Here is a 22107-nt window from a genome sequence, read left to right on the forward strand (position 1 = left end):
AAAAGGCAGTGTGTGTAGATGACTACACCCTGTCGTAAAGAGTGAGTGCAAAAACAACATCCTCCCTTCAAAGAATTAACCACCCTTGCGCTCATTGATTGATTGTTCATTATTGGTTAACTAAATTACTTAGAATAGTGGACATCATACAATTAGTTGCCAGGTGTGCTATCTTGGGAGACCAATGAGAGGTTTATCTGGTTTTCACTAACGAAAGACGTGAAACGATGTGTTACTTTTTCGCAAACTAGACAGTTGTAAGACACACGACACAGAGCATGATTATTTACCAGCTGCAGATGAATGGAATACGATTTCTTTTATGTGGATATTGATGGATGCATTCCTGAACAAGGTAGTAGCCTGACATTGTTGCTATAAAATTAGTCTGTTTTACATTCATTATTTGCATTTTGTTTTAATTTATTTGTTGTAGCATTCAGCAGAATCTGTATGACAGAAAACACACACTAGATCGCGTATGTGTGTGAAATAGGATCCACATTGACAATGTATAAATGTTGCTGTTATGTTAGAAATTTACTATGAGTATAAGCAGGTCGTGTGTTCTTTTATTAATTTTCAGAATCATACAAATATGACAATAAACTAATCAGGGTTATGAGACAAAATATAGAGACGTACATTGGCTTCGTTATTTTTCTGTCCTAATAGTTTTTTACCATTTCTACCACTGGCAGATGATTAACCTTCAAAGTGTTTCATTTGTTTTCATAATACATTTGTAATGAAGTAAACATGACTTCACCTAAGTTGATCTGTCTATAATTAAACTATCAGTTGCGCTTACGGAATGCGCAGCAGAGGTCACGAACCAGTCACGAATTCTGGGATATCATCCGGGTACTCACGGGAGAAAAACAATAACAAACGTTTACACCAGTCCACGAAAATTGCTCCGCATCAGTGCCCCTTTAAATGGATTACAGCTTGTCCATATGCAGTGTACCAAACTTTGCACATGCCATTAATAGGATCCCAGAACACAATGGCATGAGTAGTGCATGTCCAGTTAGTTGTTCTATAGATACTAGGAGGTAAATACTGCCTTTAAAATATGCAATCACAATCATTTGAATCGTTATTGGACAAGAGCTGATGTCACCAATAACATTCCTACAGCTCTTTTCATACCAGGGATATATCTAGGATACAATATATTTTTTTTCATAATTTCAGTAAGTATTACAGTCTTTTCATGAATCCTGTTGTCAGAGACATACAAATCACCTCCACTCAACCAGCAAGGTATTTACTTACAGCATAAATTTGGCAATTTTTAATTCCTGTTTGAAAATTAATATTGACATTTGCGGGAGATATAGAACCAAGTACTGACTTCAATGAAAGTCTTGATCAAACTATTTAATTATTAAAACACTTTCTAAACAATGTCATTATCATCAGAACGACACAGCTAAGGCAAACAACAATTCACGTCAAAGCATATTTTCTTACCAAGTGCTGTTGCAGTACACAACTGTTTGGTTATAACCCAGTAACACATCAAGACCAACACAATGACAATAATACCATGGAATAACATGAGTATTTTCTTAAGGGTACAAAAATACTGTTCCAACTTTCTTGGACCTGACTTCATCACAAAAAGATGCTAATACTGAGCATGTCACATATGGTCAACTCCAGCAATCGGCTTTACAAACCGACATTCTTCAATTAAACAAGAACTGTCATAAATTCAAAAGAAAAATAATACAAATTACAGATCCTCAAGACCTGAACTTGGCGAGGCAATACTTTGTATTATCAGTTTCCAGACTTTGTTAACTGTTTAAGTGACAATACCCATACACATCAACAAGAATGGATATCGCAGAGTATGACACAAGAGCTTTCATCACAATGATAACTCCAACAATTTGTCATATACCTTTAACATCTTTGTAGAACCACCATGGCTTGCAGAATGGGACCATGAAAGGTTGTTATCCATGGCTGGAAACTCGGACATTGAAGGAAGGGAGGTAATTGATATTATTAGCTACCTTCCATCACTTCTTGTATTTGCCCTTGACATAGAGGAAGCGGTCCCCATCTACGCTGTCAAGGATGTTGTCCTTGCTGTTTGAGCGGTGGAAGGTGAACACTTGAGACGGATCATGGTGGATGAGATAGTGTTCTAGAGTGTCCCAGCCCCCTCCAACTCTCACCATTAGGTGTTTGTCCATCAGGAGCTGAGAAATAACAAGTTCACTGACATGACACACATACATTAACCCTTGCTGTTGAACTTCACAATTATTAGTATTCCTACTATGTGACATAAACAGTACTGACAAGATAAACTAGTGACTAATATTATGAGCAATATTTCACATGTCTATGCAAATAAAATGCAGTCAGGCATTATCCATATGGTCTTGATGATTACTACAGGATACTATACTGGAGATTTTTTCTGAAGGGGCATTTAAGTGAGAGCACATTGTATCATTGTTACATTGTGTTGACAAATAATCTTTGAAAATGGAAATATTTCCATACTCACTCGGATGAAAATGGTCTTCCCAAAAATACTATACAACCCTTCTCTGATCCTCTTCACATGCTCTTGACATCGACACTTTGTTGCAATACGTCTAACCTGAACAATAAATACTGTATACTGTAAACTGGCAGTTTCCTCAACAAAAACTATTCTGTCTGCTACACCAAACAGAAGGTAACAGTAGTTAACATATGATTCACCCATGTGATAAATTGAACCTATATACTTGGTGTGACGAGCAAACACAATAACCACTTGGCTATCCCACTGCCCTGATCTAATATAAGATAATGCTAAATGGAAACTTTAGAGTCAAGCTTTGATGGGTACAGACAGAATTGTTCATTATTGTAATACATAATCAATACAGTAAACTCAATTTATCATACATATTACTTGTCGAAAGCTAAAAGATACTCAAGAAATGAATTTGTATTCTGCACACTGAACACATCTATACTCGTTGAAATTCATTTGGTTTACTTTTAGACAAAGAAATTAAAATGTTCACACTGAATGAAACAGTGTCACAGTGTCAGTGTTTCATAATAACAATTACAACCTACACACAAGATACAACCTTGCGCAGCCACATAACAAAACTATCATTGGTTGCCTGAAGAACCACCTACCTCTGTATCCAAATCTAGTTTCACTGGCTTCTTATTTTCAGGTGCAGCTGGCTTGGCTGGACGTTTTTCAACAATCTCGATGGTTTTCTGCGGAGGTGCATCTACCTCATCCTCCTCTTCTTCGTGTTTGATCTCATTCTCCATTTTGATGATGCTGGGGGGCTCCAGGCCATACTTGTAGCCAAGACGAGCCAGTTCAAGGAGACACACTATCACTGGCTTCTCCTTCTTGTGTGATACTGATACAAACAAACGATAGACCTCTGATCATGTTGAAGATGTATTGTTCTAAGAGACAGTGATTGCAGAGATGTCTGCAATGAAATAATGCCAAGTGCCACATGTTACTCAAAAATATCAATCTCATGATATTCATAAAAATACATCTTTGTTCACTTGTGATACTTCTGTGTTTGCTTCAACCACAAGTTCATTTTTATCTACAAGTGTGTCTTCCTAGCCCTGAATTAATTCTGCAAATTTTCAAGGAATCTTTTTCACTTTTGTACATTATAATCTTGCACAAACAACCTAAAACGACCCTAAAAACTCACCACAAAGAACTAAAAATGCACGACATATTATATGGCCATTCACACTCTATTTTTACCTTGGTTGAAATATCCTGTATGTATCACCCAACTATAGTCGTGCAGATACACAGATTCATTACCTCTATCATCACAACTGCTAGTGTTGACAATCATACATTCAAAGTAATCTCAAATCTATGCAGCGCAGAGGATGTTTTAACATGCTAAGGAAAGTAATGACATCACTTCTCCACTAGAGTTATTCCCCTTACACTACAATCTAGCAATGTGTCCCTCAAATGTAGCACAATATCCATACTTAGCAGGTACCATCATTACTATTCTGAAGAGCCTTTCAAGCCTTTCGCTTAATCACAGCTGAAATGTTCCTGTGATAAGTGCACCCTCCAAATCACTATCAATTTGAGTTCAACATCCTGAATATTTGAAAATTACGCAAACTCCAGCCAACATTTGCGTCTCTGTAGCTATTAATATCCCAAAAGGCTAGCAAGGGTACATCCTATGTTGTAAGATGAACATTTATACATTAAGCACTATTATAGATTGTGAGGATTACTTAAACATAAGCATAACAACACTAAAACTAATGCTAAAACTAACATAAATATTCAACAAATTTACACAAAACAAATAACAAAATCACTAAAAGCCCTAATCTCCTTCCAGAAACCTACAAGGCGCCAGATGCATTAACAGTGTAAAGATAGGTATTAAGTTTCTAAGGAGCGACCTGACAATCATTGCTTACAACACACCCAAACTACATGAACATCTAGTCTTTGAAATGAATATATTTTACAGAAAAAAAAGGTACTTAGACTATTTTAACAAAATATGATTACAGGAGCCCAGACATTTTCTTCATTTTCAGAACTCTAGACTTGCCACATATTATAGACTTTCTTCAGATGAACTGGATATCTATTTCAGGGTTGTCATGACGGACTAAGGAATCTCCAATGGCCATCTTCTAAAAGCCACATCTAGCCAAAACCACATGTTAATTTTTAAAATTTGAACAGCTGTTCAGAAAAGGTCCCACTGGAATCACAAATACACCAACAATACTTGAAAGAACTCAACATAAAAATATATCCATGATTATTATTTCTTACTCAGTACAAAACACTATCAAAGAGAACTCACCAAGTGTTTCTGTATCAAACAGGCACTCATCTTTGATACCCCACTCCTTGCTCCACTGAAGAAAGTTTGCAGTATTGTCCCTGGCAAACCAGGTTCCAGACTGGGCCCTGTTGTTGCATTTCAACTTCATCTTGGGAAGAGGCTGCATAAGAAATAATCAAATCAACAGTTTTATCCCATAAACCTATTTACACATAGATACATAAAGTTAATGTGGTTGAATCAAAGTGAATAAACATTACTGCCATTGTTGAGATATTAAATAGTCTCGCCCGTAGTCCTGGGTGGCCTTGTATAAAGAAAACACAGAGCTTCAATAGTTGTAAGTCTATGTTTATGGCATGGAGTTGTGATCACTTTAGTGTAGAGAGTACACTCTGTACATTGACTTACTTCTTTAGAGTAGTTTGATATGAAATACATATCATTCTGATTTTAAGGATTTTTCCTTGATAATATGTTTTCAAAGATATAAACATGTTTAAAAATTCACAAATACTCAGCAAAGAAAAATTAAAATCGAGATCAGCCTGAATCATATCCACCAGGTTCATACTAACATACTTTCTCCTGGTCATTTAAACTCAGCTAATCCTAACCATATATCAGCTAGAAATGTTACAATTTCAGACTCATACTGCTATGTATCTCATAAACTAAATTTGTCAAGAGTCCATTACTTCAAATCTCTTCAGTTATAGAATGTTGCCAACAGTTAATGTCTTAACATCATCCTCTGTAAACATGATAAACTGTTTACAGTGTTTGTTCGCGAGACTATAAATCATAAATAATTGCTAATATTCCTTGTCAGATTCCTAACCTTTCCTTCTTCCCCATAGCATATTGTGCTAATCAAACAAAGAACAACATATTTAGAAGAAGTAAATATGCATAAAACTGACAATTTGAACAAATGAAACATGCTAAAGCTCTTTCACTACCTCAGTGACCTTCCCTTCAGCAACACATTCCCGTGCTTTGCTCTCGATGAGTTTTGCAAGCTGGCACAAATAGACCCCATTGTCTAGAACAGTCATAAAGGTGTCTGCAGACAAGTCAATGGCTGCAAAGAAAGAGTTACTTGTCACAGCAAAACTGATTTAGAAAATAATCATTAACACACTGCGGTTCTTGAACATCCACGCACTGAATGATCAAAAGACTCACAAGTGATTTCCATTATATAAATCATTTCTAAGTTGATATGACTCTCATGACCAATTATATAAATAAGCATAAAAATGTTAACAAAATACACAAAAAACAAACCTATTATTATAACCATTTGTTTCATAAACATTACTCTACAGACTTCCATGAGATGCAAAACAATTAGACAAGATTGATTAAATGATTATTGAGACATCAATTAGAAACGTTTAAGTGCAGGTTCAAAATCAAAGCGATACTGTCAAAATCACAATCCTGGTGTTACAACACTTAAAATTATGTTCTTGAGAATGACTATTTTATGAAGTCAGAGGTAAATATACATTTGCAAACTGTTCAAACCTTTAGAAAATGAACATATATGTACCAGCTAAACATTCTTTAGCACAGTATGTTTGATACAACATATTGGAGATAAATACATTGAAACGATGTGATCATAATTCTCAACCTAACTGAAAAAGAAGGCATACAACTGTTTCATTTTGATCTCATTATGTTCATAATGTTCATGGTGAAAATAGTGACATGACATTCACTGAAATGTTTAAAAAATATTCCTCTATCTGGACACACTTGAATTTGAAAGCACATGCCTACAGATCTTTGCTAAGCACTCTTATTATAAAAAAATATTTATCAACCTACTCAGAATATTTTGGCCCATTAATATGTTATGTGTAAACATCACACACAATGGACTTGACAAATTAACTGAATTTGATATGGCTAGTGTTTTTGTCAAAATGTCTATATTTCTCTATGGGTTGTACACAGTTTCAGTTACCAGTCATACATGTGTCATGTTGTGAGCAACAGAAAACACACTGATGCATGTCATTTGGACTAACACTTAATCTCTGAACACGTATAATTTTGATTGAAACAAATATTTCTTCTTAATTTAAAAACAATCACCAGTGAGATTAGGAACCTGAGAACAATTAATACAAACTTCATGTAGGAGTTTCAAATTGCTGAAAGGTCTGACCAGAAAGGAAAAAATGTGCTTCAGATGTGAGACTATGTGACTAATGTTAGTATTGTTACTTATGGCTGTTGAAGTCAGGAAATAGCACCTACCTAGATTGGAAATGGAATCATGGCATTAAATGACAGTATGTTCATGGCAACATTTGTCTGCAATTAGTATAATTGACTCACACAGTGTCTTGCCCAGCCAGTCCACCAGGTCCTCCTTCAGTGGGCCAAGGCTCTGTTCCTGGAGATCAGAGACCTTCTTCTGGAACTCAAAGCCCTCACACATGTCTCCCGCATTGTGGACAGAGATGGGTCTCTCCACACTCATGGCTGACTCTACTGTCTCACTTTAACTGTTCATACTATCTGAAATCAATAAGCAGAGTATCAAGGTTCTACATGTTGTGTCACAGTTGTTCAGTGTTTTATGCATCATACTTCATTCAATATTCAAGTGTGTGTATGATCAGCATGTTTTACATTTGGTTTGAACATGATGAAGGAGCTGACTGTGAGTTAATAAAACACCCTAAACACAACAAATATATGAAAGAAAAAACACAAAAACATACAACAATTCTTCTTTATCTTGTTCATCTGTATTTTACATCATCATCTATCTCAAAGAACAAATAAACTCAAATTTGTTGTACTCTTTTAACCATAAGATATGAAAGACTAATACCAAACAATAAAATGTTGCCAAAAAGTCCTCTGGTTCACTCTCGCACGCCAACTAAACCACAGAATGTTACATTAACTCAGGATTTTCAGTTAGTTGTACAGAAAATGTGTAAAAAGCTCGTCATTTTGCTGATTTTCTCGACGTCACCAAAGACATGCTGAATTATTGCAACCGTCAAATGCTCCAAGGTGTCAGGCAATGGTTTCCACCAAACCCCTCCATTCATGCTAAATATGTTGTTTCTGAACACGAAGTGAGCGTTATTGAAAGTCTGTACATATGAAAAAGGGTGATTCGACACCTAGCTACCTCGTTTCTAAGATAGAAGATGCTATTTGGATGTGTTTTCATCAAGTTAAAAAACCAACACTACCTACTAGTTGTAGTAAATGAGTGATGACCAAAAGGATTTTGCATGACACAATTTGTTACATAACAATTTCTTCCTCCGAAGTGAGGCTATGGTTGAAGTGACAGTAACATTGTAAGTAGTATCATATTGACATCAACCTTGCTTCCAGAGTGACATTGTTATGTAATAAGCAATGTTCTGCAAAATGTCTGTCAATCAGTAACATATTTTACTACCAGTAGAAAGTAGTTTAGATTTTGTAACTTGGTGAAAACAATCCTAAATAAAGATAAAGGATCAAAACTACTTGATACTCGTAGTTAAAACATGTTTTGAATGAAGACAAAAAAAGATTTTACACAACACCACTTGTATCAGAACGATTTATTACCATTATGATAACAAGAGATTCTGACTACATCATCTATGAAATAGACACAATCTCAGAAAAAAATCAAAGTAGGTGATATGATTAAATGGCAGTAGACTGTGAAAACATAGAGCATTCATTTTTCAAAACAATTATCACGACTGCAGGTTTAGGCAAAGCTATAGTATAAACAAGATAATCTACCCCTGAAATGTACATGAGTACTACTGCAACCTACATAGGTATACCTCCCATTAGGTCATGGAGGCGCACGCATCTGATTGGTTGAAATTTCGTACTAGATAGAGAGTTGTGCACTGTTGTCAAAAGGCTGATTTAAGGTAACTAAATGTCTAAATGAGTAGTTTTAATGATGGGGTTTCATTCATAACGATGTCAATAAATGATTTATGTATTTGTACACCCCTACATCTTGCTAACATCTTGAACAAGAAACATTATCACCCACTACCTTTTCGCCTAAATATATTTCCAGGGCCTAGATTTTCAAAACTCTCATCGCATTAAGATTGACGTAAGTGCCATACATTAACATTAAATTACGACTATCTCAGTGCTAAGAGAGCTTTGAAAATCTAGGCCCTGGTTATCTATCCTTGAATGTTGAATTTAAGTACTTACAATGTTATGGTGCAGTAGAAGAGCTATTGACACCTGAATTATCATTACAGTGATTGACAACATAACATTACATCCAACATTTTCATCATCATATAGATTAGATAAATCCTTACATGCTTACTGAGACAACAACAAAGCTACATACCTCAGTCATCAGCTTTAATTTGAAGCACATTTCTTCACTGACACAAATGACACCTTAACCTGAGTTTACAGAGAATGTGTTGGAACAAGACCTGTTGGACAATAACTCAACCGCTAACAATGTAATCAGTTGGGTATTAATCAAGCTGACCCACACTCCACCATAGCCCCCTTGCCTGTTACAGTATTAGTTGGCAATTGTTTACTCTACAGCCATACTGCAATGCCAAGTCACACTAAGTTAGAGTACTAAAATTGAAATTTAGGCTTAGTTTCTCAGTGTCTGGTTTCAGTAACAATAACATAAACCTACATTTTGCTATTGTTCCTTAATGCAAGTAGATAATCTGATGAAAAATGGTGGACAACTACTGTGTGGTGGGATCTACAAGTTGGTTTGCCATCTAGCACTTTCATTAGTGAGTGAGCAAGTAAGTTTAGTCTTATGCTGCATTCTGCAATATTCCATCAATATGGCAGCAGTCTGAAATGACCTTTTAATACATGGGCTAAGACAGAATTTTCACAATGGTGGCATCTACTATCATGCTGTATAGGCTGACTCAAGTCAAAATTATGGAATATTAAACTAGAACCTAGGTGTTAGGTGCCAAGATTAAATACAACACTGACAAATTTCATTATATTTTTTTTTAAATATTCCTCATTAACAGCCATAAATGATTTCAAAACTTGTTGACATATTAACATTAAATCACATTCACAAATTTTCAGATTCAGTGCTGAAATTGCAGTAAAATTAAGTAATTTGGAAGGTGAAAAAGTCTCAGCTATATATAAACAGTTTGTATCTGCACAAAAACATGTACAAGTTATCCTGAGTAACAACACAAACTGACATTCATATTTAGGCTAGACCAAATTTTTTCTTGTTTTATGGATCCATCGGTCATATTTTAGTCAAGAATAAGAAAAAAGATAAAAATTTATTTTTTCCCGTTTTCAAAAAAAAAAAATCCTAATCTTATGAGAAATATTTTCTTACTTTGTTTTTTGCCCCATATACACTTCATAAATTGTCCAAAAATAAAATACTTTTAGCGTTTAAAAGGAATATAAATATACTTATTATCTTGACAGGTGAGATTTCTTCTATTAATTTCCCTCTAATGCCTTTAGGGTTTTTTAAAAATCTGTTAAACAAGAAACAAAACTGGTCTGGCCTTATAATTATTTTATTTAATATTACTTTTTATTATAGGATATTTATATAATGCACATATGCATGCAACTAGTGCTTGCTCAAGGTGCTGGGTTTTTTTTGCCCTCAGTCATTGCATGTCAATCTCCAACAGCACATAAAAAGGCATGGGATATTCAATTCCACTTACGACACACCTGTTTTGTGCAAGCTTTATTCACTGATGTGCATGTGGAGCTCATCAGAGGGTGCTGTACATTTCAGTGATACAAACAGGACTGAAATTTGGTTGGATGCAATTTTGAACTCAAACCTTTTTTCAACATGAGGGATCTCTCACGCCAGGAATGGTTATATGTAACTGGCATGTTGGAAGTTGGACCAAAACAGAGCATTGAGGCATGAGCTCTTATCATTTCTCCTTCAGTAATTAGCAGATTACAATCACGATACTGACAGAAAAATGTTGATGATGAGATTGTCTTGATTTCACACTATATTTATGAGTGTCACATTTCATGGTAAATGATGTGGTGGACAGTGTGTTGTTTGGGCCAATTATCAAACATATCTGAGCCAAACACAGAACAGACTCCCATCACTTTCATTCTAGGGAACTAAGAAGTAACAAATATGAAGAAACAGTGGTTGAGAACAAATCGATTAAAGAATTATACTGCATTACATGATATCACATATATAACAATAATATTGATATAATGACTTAGAAATAGAGATATATTTCAGTGGACAATGCATGTATTGTAATATCATGGCTTATTTAAAAACATGAAGATCTCAACAATAATTCTGCATTCTGCATTACTGTCTTATATTAATTCATATTGTGTAAATATCCATCACATTTTGCACACTGACATTATTTACTGTGTAAACATCACTTAGCATTATCATCCCTTACATTAACAGTACAAACATAACTGTACTCATGTTCTTTGAATGACATTTAGAAGTGATACCCTTAAAGAAGTGAGTTTGTATTGATGTCAACTTCTTTATTATGAGGAATACATTCACATGATGAAGGAGTAAGGATATCTCTGAAACACTGTGTTCTTATGAGTGTAAATGCTCTGCACTCAGTACAGTGTATCACTTGCTTGACGATGGTATTAGCGTCTTCACCAAAACATCACATATTGTAATAAAGTAGCATGTCCATAGGATTGTCTTCCTTGTATATCACACCAACTTCAATATCCACTCAAAGAAGAAATTAGGCTGTGACAGGTCCATGTTTCCACTTTTTGAAATGTGTGATGGCAGTACTCATGTTAACAATGCTCCAGATAAAACTTAGCTTATGTGTGTATTGTACCCACTCTATCTTTTGGGAGTGGATATTATGAATGCTCAAAGAGCTCCAGATAAAATTTAGTACATGTAGGTACTGTACCCACTCTACCTTTTTGAGTGGGTATTATGAATGCTAACAGAGCTCGAAATAAGATTTTGCGTATGAGGGTACTGTACCACTCTATTTTCGGAGAAGTGGGTATTATGAATGCTAAAAGAGCTCCATATAAAATTTAGCATATGTGGGTACTATACCCACTCTACCTTTTTGGAGTGGGTATACCCAGTCTACCTTTTTTGGAGTGGGTATACCCACTCTACCTTTTTTGGAGTGGGTACTATGAATGCTAAAAGAGCTCGAGATAAGATTTAGCATATGTGGGTACTCTACCGGTCTTTTTGTATTGATCTTCCCTTCACTAATCCACGAGGTGCAACCTTAAACTGACGGTACATGTCGTATGAGCAATATGCGCCATACATGTTACTATTACACTTAGAGACAGTCAACCAGTACAGCCTTCATCGTCACCGGGAACGTTCATGCTGGTGCATGGACAGTATATCTTTTCACTATATATAAAGAGTTATGGTCTGAAATATTTATTCAATGATTATATGAAACACCTGGGATAGTCATGACTGCTTATAGCATGTATATTGCAAAAATGGATCGAGAAATAGCAGTTCAAAGCGAGGCGGTGGAATCAACTGATTGTTTTCAGGTCATGTTTTGTTGTTTTGTCGACGCTGTGTATTTTCATTGTATATGTACTCAAATCGCTTTAGTATTATAGTCAATGTGGCTGCATCCATGAACTTTACTGCAGCGAGGAGCTGATGCTGTGCATGAAATGTGAAATACTGAATGTCTTGTTAACGGAAAATTTCATCGGGTCATACAAGATGGCATTGAGATTTTTGACAACACAAATATTTAGCAGGTAGAGAGAGAGGTGAGAAACAATGGTCAAGTAATTGTAAAATAACAGTAACAGACAAATTATATAAATCATCAGCTACATGTGGTCACGCAGTGTTGATATACGATAAACATGGGCATAACTAAAATCTACATTTTTATGTCTGTAACAGTTAGTGATGCATAAGATATAAAATCACTGTATGGACAAACAATGCATAAAAACATTTCAAATGTCTACTGCATTTTAATTATCTTGAATTAAGGGTATAAATCAAAATGTTTAGTATTTTCCTAATTTTTAATAAAAGGTAATAATATTACAGTATGCATTTATTAAATATATACTAAGTACAAAAATTACGGGAACCCCTGATTCAATATATAGTAAACATGAATATGACACAAAAGTCTCTTGACTACTGTATCCGAGCGCAGCACATTATCCACTGGAAACTGAGCCATGTTTAACTTCGAAGTCAACTGTACATGATGCACATGCATTGCTTGTTGCACGTGCGAGAAAGCGTATAAAATTCACGGTGTCGTTGAGTCTCTCTCATTGGCAAAAATGCCACCAAAACATTACACAACAAATGCACAGAAATGGCAAGCAATAGGCATGATAGAGGGCGGGCAGTCACAGAATCGCGTAGCACAGTTTTTCAGGAAATCAATGAGTGTCCTTTCACGTCTCATCAATGTCTACCGTCAAACAGGTGATGTGAAAGTCAGACCTGGTCGTGGACGACGTCGTAAAACCACACCAAGACAAGACACACTTCTGAGGACTATTGCTCTGAGGAACAGGTTTGTCACTGCTCCAGCACTGAAAACTGAGTTCTTTAAAGCCACGGTTGTACAGATTCCCAACTCTACCGTATGCAACAGGCTCCGTGACAGAGGTCTCAAATCAAGACGTCCATTCAAAGGCGTGGCCATGACAGCTAATCACAGGCGTCTCCATTTACAGTGGGCTCAACAATGTCACAGGTTTGGCAACCGATACTGGAAAAACCTGATGTTCAGCGATGAGTCCCGCTTTTTTTAAACTAAGGTTCGCTGACGGACGTATCCATGTATGGCGACGTCGAGGGGAATGTTATTGTGGTAACACTGTACAAGAACACAATTCTTACAGTGGGGGGTCTGTCATGGTCTGGGGTGGAATCTCATTCAATAGGAGGACAGATTTGGTCATCGTCCGTGGAAATCTGACAGGTCAACGCTATGTTGATGAAATTTTACGGCCCCATGTTGTTCCATTCGCTCAAAGATCTGGTCGAAACTTCGTCGATAATGCTCGTCCTCACAGGGCTAGAGTTGCAGTAGATCTCTAGTATAATGAATGGCACTGTTAAGTGTTTAAAAGCAACAAATGGTTTACATTTTAAAGCAGTGTCTTCATACAGCTTGCCTTCACAATAGTCAGATTACTATAATAGTCATATTTTATTTATTAGACCTACCTCTTCATGTTTTGTTGCAATAAATTGATTTTTCAAATTCTAACACAAATATAGATAAAAAGTCAGAATCTTTTCCCACTTTACATTGTAGCTGCACTTTATGATGTTGTAATGGATTCATATGACTGAGGAATTGCTGCTCAAAACGTAATTTATATATTTCTAACTATCACATTCTATACAGAATTTCTTCAATTGTCAGGAATGTGTAATAATCACAAAATGGCGATAAAGACCTTCCAGGGGATACTCTTTGGTTGGAGATGTATCTCCGATTTTTCACATTGAGATTGGTGGTTTTATAGGAACTATATGCAAGATTTCAATGCGGCAATAGTAATAGAATTACCAATGAAAATAACATACAGGCTGATAACATATAAAAAGAATTTTCACAGATGCTATGACACCCAAGACTTGTACTGCCTCGTGTTCTGTCATAGAAAAAGCAGTGGCAAAAATACTGTTTTTTTCATTGTGTTTTCCCTCTTTATCTACATCGTGTCAATTCGATGCTTAACGTGTCAGTTAACAACTTTTCGTCGTAAACGAAGTGAATGTGAACACGGCAACACGTAAGCTGGGTTCTGTCTTTACATGTAGCAAAGTGTCACAGTGCACATTGAGTCAGGAACCAGACCAGAAGTGAAAAGTTGGACCATCGCTCATACTATTTTAAAAGGAGAGTTATTGTCCCTCGCAACAAGAAGATTGCCCATTGCTACGCAATGAGTAACTGAAAATTTTCTATGCATATTTGACCTGGACACGGAGCTTATCTGGGCCTCTGCATGTTTTATTGGCTTGATGAACATAACGAATAGCCAAACCGATGACCAGTTTTGTTACTTTAATAAACAGGTTTCATACATAGCCATGAACTCATAGTTGTGTATGTTCAAAGGAGTCCTCTTTGTAGCCCAAGAAATGTGCACTGAACTTTCCATTTTCATTTCCCTGAGGAGTATACAACCCAAAGTTTCCTGTGAGGTGCTTCAGGTTAACAGTCCCATTACTTTCTCATCCCACCAGGTATTTGACATACATGAGTAATCAGGGAAATTTGAACAGCCTCATACAGCAACATTCACCTTTCTCACAAGCATTCGATCCACCAGAATAGACAGTCTGAATAAAAAGACATAGTAATAATCTAATAGTGTTATTTGTATCAGCACAACTTTTCAGTAATTACCACTGATTACATCAATGATTCTAATCATGTCGACACAAAGAAATGCACTCCTAGTTATTATATGGATGTGGGTAAGGTTATGGAGATGGCTCAGAACTTGGCCATCATTCTGACTTCGGGCTTTTAGCTTGATTAAGATGTTTTATTGTTGGGAGGGTCAAGAGGCCATAAGATTGCACAGACCATGTAGACAGCTTGTCTCCACTATTTCTCAAATACTTCTGGTTATAACTTGCAAAGAACCAGAATATACTCAAAAAGGATTTTGTTCTTATGAAATTTAATTGAGCAGGTTTGGATAAGTAAACATTTTAGATGATGGACCTGTTTCACTTGTCATTCTAATCAATTTGAATATGTCACTGCCTTACTGAACATGCTGAAAAGGTTGAATATCATGGGCTCCCACACACTCTAAACTAGAGAATATGGCTTTACACAGCTTTTAGTAATATCACATCAAAACTGCGGGAGGGGACACCAGAATTCGGCTTCCCACATTGTAGTTTGTATCCATGTGGAGAACTGAACTCGTGATTTGGTGTGATGAGCAAGCACAGTCTAAACTAACAGTATATCAGCAATGGACAACATTTCTGAACATGTCAAACAACTATCGTAATAGCTGCATTTCAGATTGGTTCCCTGCTTATGATTACCTGTGCAGTAGTTTGTTCACTGACATATCATGTGCATAACAGCATGCTGTTAATAATTCATGGTATCCTGACCACACAATCTAGTGATTGATAGTATCAGAATAATGGGCACCAAGCCACACAATCAGGGCCAGATGATGCACAATCAAACAAGTCATGGAAAATGAGTGAGTGAACTGTTTTACACTGCACTCAGCAATATTCCAGCTATATAGCTGCAGGCTGCAAATAATCAAGTCTGGACCAGACAATCCTGTGATCAACAGCATAATCATCAATCTACAGAATTGGGAACTTATGACGTGTCAACTTAGTCAATGAGCCTGACCACCTGATCCCATTAGTAGCCTCTTAAAACAAGTCTTTCGACGAGCATAATCGTTCAATCCAAGTCAAAATATACAACTGTTGATTACTAATGAACTGCAGATCAATTAATCGGAAAATAATGATTTAGTTTTATTCTGTCTTGTCGTGTTTTCTTTTACCTAGCAATATGGGCCCAGTTCCTAAAAGCGTCGTCGTAGTGCTGTGGTGATCGTATCTCTTATACTTTGACATATACTCAGACTGTCGTAACGACTGCAATCACTTTGAGCAACGGGGCCATTGCTTGTTTACTTCTTAAACGGAAGCCTTGTACTACACATGCCTCCCCTGTCAGCCAATGGCAATGCTAGATACAGTAGAATACTTTTATAACAAACTACAAGGGACCACTGAAATCACTTCGTTATATCCATAGTTCGCTATTCACGAAAATCCTTTGAAAGAACTATAAAACACACTACACAGTATGACACATTCCTACTCAGTTTATTCATACATTCATTCATTCATTCATATTACGTTCATTTCACTACAAAGTCAGTAATCTTACACAGGCGCCCACCGTGGGTCCGAAAATCGATAAACTAAGTCTCTGTTTGCTATCCAACCCCCTTACCATATAACCTGCAAGGGTGCATCACGAAATCACGGCGTGATCAAAAACCGGACAATTACGCACTCGTCACTTGCCGAAAGTATACAAAGCTAGGTCGTCAGCAACGGGCTCTACGACCTCCGGCAATCTGATTGGTTAATAATGCAAGCTACAACTTCATGTGGGTGAAAAAACTGGTGTGTTTTGTACACAAAAGTGTTAGCCAATCAGATTGCCGGAGGTCATAAAGTCTGTGAATGAAGGTGGGGCCTGGTCTGTTTCATCACTGTTTGTGTCGTCATCATCGCATTCCGAATCAACTTGGGATATTCCATCACACTGATTGGAAACGGCCCTCACGATGTCGATTCACACCATTAATTAGTGTTAACTGGGACTGCCGAGGATTTCAAAGTGAGCATCGGTTACTGGCACTGACACTGATTGAGTTCGCTCAGTTCGTTATTCACACCGTTCATTAGTGTTACCTGGGACTCGCAGGGATTACAAATCAGTTCGCTATAGGCGGTAGGTTCGTTATAGAGAATTCGTTATTCATGACTTTTTTTATATGATAACATTTGTTCGCTAATTGGTTTTTGCATCTTCATTTGTAAGTTTAATTCAATTCTAAATACAGCAAATATCCATCAAAATGTAAACGAAATCTATTTATAAAGAAATCATAATTTGTCCTTTAAAAACTCAATTTTCAAAACGAACATTTCTTCTAACACATCCACTTTTTTTCAAGTTCTTTTGTCGAGCAGGCTGCGTGAGAACTAATTTATATTCATGAGCAAAACCTGTGCAAACCTCATACGTCCAATCATGTAGCCATACATCACAATCCGACCCAGGTATTACAGGTTAGCCATTTTCTAATTGGATGAAGGGGGAATTCCATGAATTGATCTTTGATATTTGGATACAAGCATGTGACAAACTTCATGCACTCACCATGTTCCATCTGTCAAATGTTCCATCTGTCCAATTTCGTAACCAGACGCCAAAACTGACACAGGTATTTCAGTTTATCGATATATTTATATTAGTTATTGGCTGAAAGAAAATTCCTTGAGTTGCATTTACACACAAACACGTGACTTACGTGTGACGGCTGAAATATGGAGTTGTTTCAGTGTCCTGAATGCTGTAGAACATGTCGATACAATGCTTAATTACAATACTTCACAGAATAGATTTCTCTATCTCAACATTATGAGAACATTTTCGTTCACCCTTCAAAAACAACACAATACAGAAAGACAGACGATTTTTTTATTGATGATCCAATGACGCTGCAAGTGTCCGTAACTTGATAGTGTTAACAACTGACAACCAAGAAATCAGTTGGCTGATGCTGGTGTTTGACAATGAAACGACAGTACAAATGATTATAATCAAATGATTATTGATCGGACAGAAGTGATTACCGATATGTAATGGTAACTAGCTCTACTTGTCAATATTTGTTGAATGAATACTGAGTAAAAATTATCCCAAGCATCTTATTTTGCTCTAATTATGAACTTCAGTTTAAGCAGTGACGATTCAGAAAGCTTACAAATTAAAAATGTGAAATCATACCACATACTATGATATGTGTTTCAAAATGGGTTTGTCTCATGAATTACTACACACCTGTTTCTGTAACAGCCATACAGCTATGCAATACTGAAAATAGGCAAACCCCATATTGCACTCTGATTTCTGTATTGCACATTTGTAGGACCTAATTTTTCATATATTTACCAGTACTCAGGGCATTCTGCAACCATCTAAATTTAGACATTATTTCAGTCAATGGTATTTCCATTTTTCATGAGATTTGTAATTTGGCAGGAGGTTTGTGTCAAATATTATTCTGTTTTGTTCTATGATGATCAGAACCTGGCACTTGATTGGACAAAGGAGTGTTGTCTCTTGTGTGGAAGTTTAAAGAATGATGTCTAAAGTTACATATTAACAGTCTATGATTAGAAAAGAGTATGTAATAAATTTGGAATGTCATACTACTGTATCTGGACTTGATTTATTGAACCCAAACATGTCATGATAGGAGAGAAATAACTTGTTCTTCAAACATGCTTTTCTCCTTCAGAGACATCTTCTTGTTCAATAAACTCATATGAAGTTTTTATATATAATCATGATAATGTATTACACTCGGAACGTCCAATACCCATCCCTACTGAACATCCCATCTTTTCACCAGCACTTTTTGCTATGAGAAACATAAATGAACTAATGTTTGTCCTGAGTTCATCCATGATGGTAAATCAGTTAAGTACCTAGTTTGCAGAATAGAGGACCTTCATTTATGATATTTAATAATAATAAATAATTTATCCAACTTGAAATCTGAAATGACTGTTGCATTTTTGCTGGAAGAACATTCTACCTATGCATTCTTACAGATATACATCTTTAGCAATATCAGACTTATTTTTAGATAGTTTACAGCCAAACATCTAATATTCAAATAAAGATAAGTGTCTCCACCAAGAAAGAAAAAATGGACTTTGGAAGTCTGACTAATTCACCTATCTGCTAGTTTACATCAGTTCTTCACCAAGTTCACTAATCTGTAATCATGCACAATTTCTCAGATCATGTTTAACTTGACTGAGAGCACTGCACAGTACTCTTGTGTTCTTCACTGTAAATTTTCATTATCATAATATAATCAAAATGTTTTGTTAATGGCAAAGTTATTCATTTCCATTTTTTGTTTCAGACAAGGCATAGTCATGTTCAAATCAGGACATATGGTGAACGAAAGCCAGTTTTGGATGAATATATAATGATTGTATTGTAATTACACAATGAGACCAAGCCAAGGTTAAACAAGTTTAATGTGGTAAACTGTTTTCTCCTCACTAAGAATCTGTTGTTTACTAGTTTACTGCTGAATATCTCATCCAAACTCACCTCATCTATCACAGCTTCAGTTAGAGAGCAAATCATAAACTCTACTCAGCACTTGTAGTGGAATTTGACTAGTTATCATTTTAGAATATGGAAATAATAAGGTTCATGCCTATGAAATTGGAGATAAGACATCTTTTATATCATCAGATTATTATCAATGCAAACTGACTGTAGCCAACTGAATTCAGTAAAATGTACATCACTGGAGTTTTATGGCATGCTATCATTTGTTAGATTTAATATAAGCTTGTATTTTCTTTTGTTGTTTAATCTACCACATCAAATAGTTCACTTGTTCACCAAGAGTCCTTTCATGGGAACAAAAAACTCTTCTGATCTGAAACAACTGGTTTTACCAAAAAGCATAATAATTTGTTATGTAATTTCCACTCACCATCCACACAACATACAACATGAACAAATCTGCAACAAATATTAAATGCTAACAATATCAAATCACAGTGAACAAGTCCTGAAATTACCATTATTGACATATTTTATCAAACATTTATTGAATAATTTCATCAGTACTGATCGCTTTTAAAATAGCTTGTTCATAATTTGACACATAAATTTAAGAAACATAAACTGTACCATGGAAAGATATAGGACAATCTTAATATCTTGTCAGTTTGCCAATGGGTCATATTCCCTGGCCATATGGACAATGTCAGATTAGATGGTCTACATAGTTTGAATCCTGACACATAAATTCATAAAACATTGCCAAGAGATTATAAGACAGATATGCTAGACAACTCAACAAATGTTTGTAGTCTGTGGTTGAAGTTGAATGTCTCCTAACCAGAACATGTTTCTGAGCCATATTAGCATGAATTCAAATTAAAGTTTTTTTCAGTGAGTGAATAATGACAGCAACAAAATGTTAGAAGCTGACATTACAACATGTATCTGCCAACAAAACCATATAATCAACCAGATTTCGGTTTGGAACACAAAATACTCCAGAAAGGAACATTAATACATTACTTATTGCAACTTTAAATGCAACCTAAGGAAATACAGAAAAACATGGTCACCCAGTAGACTGTTGCTTAAATATAGAAGAGGTTTTCTTACTAAATGCAACTAATGAAACATGGAATAGGGGCAGATACAGCTTTTTGTGAAAGGGGAAGTTTCAATTGTCATTTAAAAAACTTTCAAGCCAAAAGTTTGGGTGTGAACCCTGCTCCACCTAGATGCATCTGCCGATGATGGACTCTGACAGATTTTGGATCAGTAGATAATGCTGTTTGGAGATGATTGCTTAACAAATCCAAAACCAGTTTCTGATTAAGAAATAAAATATAGCTGACCTTATCCATAGACATAACATGACGTATATATTTTTTTGTCCCCACAGGCACAGTTCATTTCTCTAGCAAAAAAGCATCAGTTTTGGGACAGCGTTCTCATGACATTGTAGTTTTTACTGGAACTAAATCTCTCTAGAGGTTTTTAAGATTTTTTTTAAATCAAGTTTTATACCCTCTAAAGTGATACAATAACATGCATTATTTACACAACCCTAGAACATTTACAACATTCCAAAGATCCAAGGGGGTTAATATTTGTTTTAGAATCTGTTGACTCGGACAGAAGGACACTGTCAGACTTGAAACAAGGAACGCAGCTAAGCTTTACACTTTGATCTAACGCTTTGTATCGCATAGTACATTTATGGGTTTTTCAGATATTACCAAATTAACTGTCACGTACTATGGGGGTGTTGCGATCAGATTTTATTCTTACCTTGGTTTGTAAAATCCACGGGTGATCAGGAAAACGATTCAATATATCGAGAACCACCCCACTTTCCTTGCAGACAACAACGTAAACACACCTTTGCTGTCATCTCACGAGACGTGAATGAAACGACGTTCCTCATTGGTTGCCTTTTTCGTCCTCCACCAATGTAACTGTTTGTAACAAAATACACCTGACGGTGGTAACTCGTGCCCGAAGTGTCATAAAAGCAACCCAAACAATAAAACGTTCGTTGTATCAACTCGAATCTCTTCTTTCTCTCAATTTATAAGTAATTTAAACAAAATTAAAGACAAAAAGTATACATTAAAGGCAATTTATGCCCTGGTTCATTACAAGTGAGGGTTTTTTTAAACATACGACTTTCAAATCATCTGCCAATGTAAAGTTTGTCCTAAGTGTACTTCTTAGTCTGTACTTAGATGGCTTAAGCAAAGATGAAAATATTTGCCAATTTGTAGTCATCATGCAAACGTTGTGGCGCGTACTGGAGATGAGAATGTAGATTCAAGGATTATGCTAAAATACAGTTTAACCAA

The 22107-nt window shown here is 35.9% G+C and overlaps 1 protein-coding gene across 1 annotated transcript; it reads right to left on the reverse strand.

The window, feature by feature from the left end:
- Nucleotides 1-398: 398 nt before the first annotated feature.
- Nucleotides 399-21672, reverse strand: LOC137286980 (growth arrest-specific protein 2-like). Its single transcript, XM_067819046.1, has 7 exons — nucleotides 21554-21672; nucleotides 7206-7388; nucleotides 5813-5934; nucleotides 4869-5010; nucleotides 3166-3404; nucleotides 2534-2629; nucleotides 399-2219 (listed from the first exon to the last, which is right to left on the reverse strand). The coding sequence occupies exons 2-7, from the start codon at nucleotides 7348-7350 to the stop codon at nucleotides 2037-2039; spliced, it is 927 nt and encodes a 308-aa protein (XP_067675147.1). The 5' UTR covers nucleotides 7351-7388; nucleotides 21554-21672; the 3' UTR covers nucleotides 399-2036.
- Between the last annotated feature and the right edge of the window lie 435 nt (nucleotides 21673-22107).

The sequence above is a fragment of the Haliotis asinina genome, chromosome 6, assembly GCF_037392515.1.
Source record: "Haliotis asinina isolate JCU_RB_2024 chromosome 6, JCU_Hal_asi_v2, whole genome shotgun sequence".
Lineage (NCBI taxonomy): Eukaryota > Metazoa > Mollusca > Gastropoda > Lepetellida > Haliotidae > Haliotis > Haliotis asinina.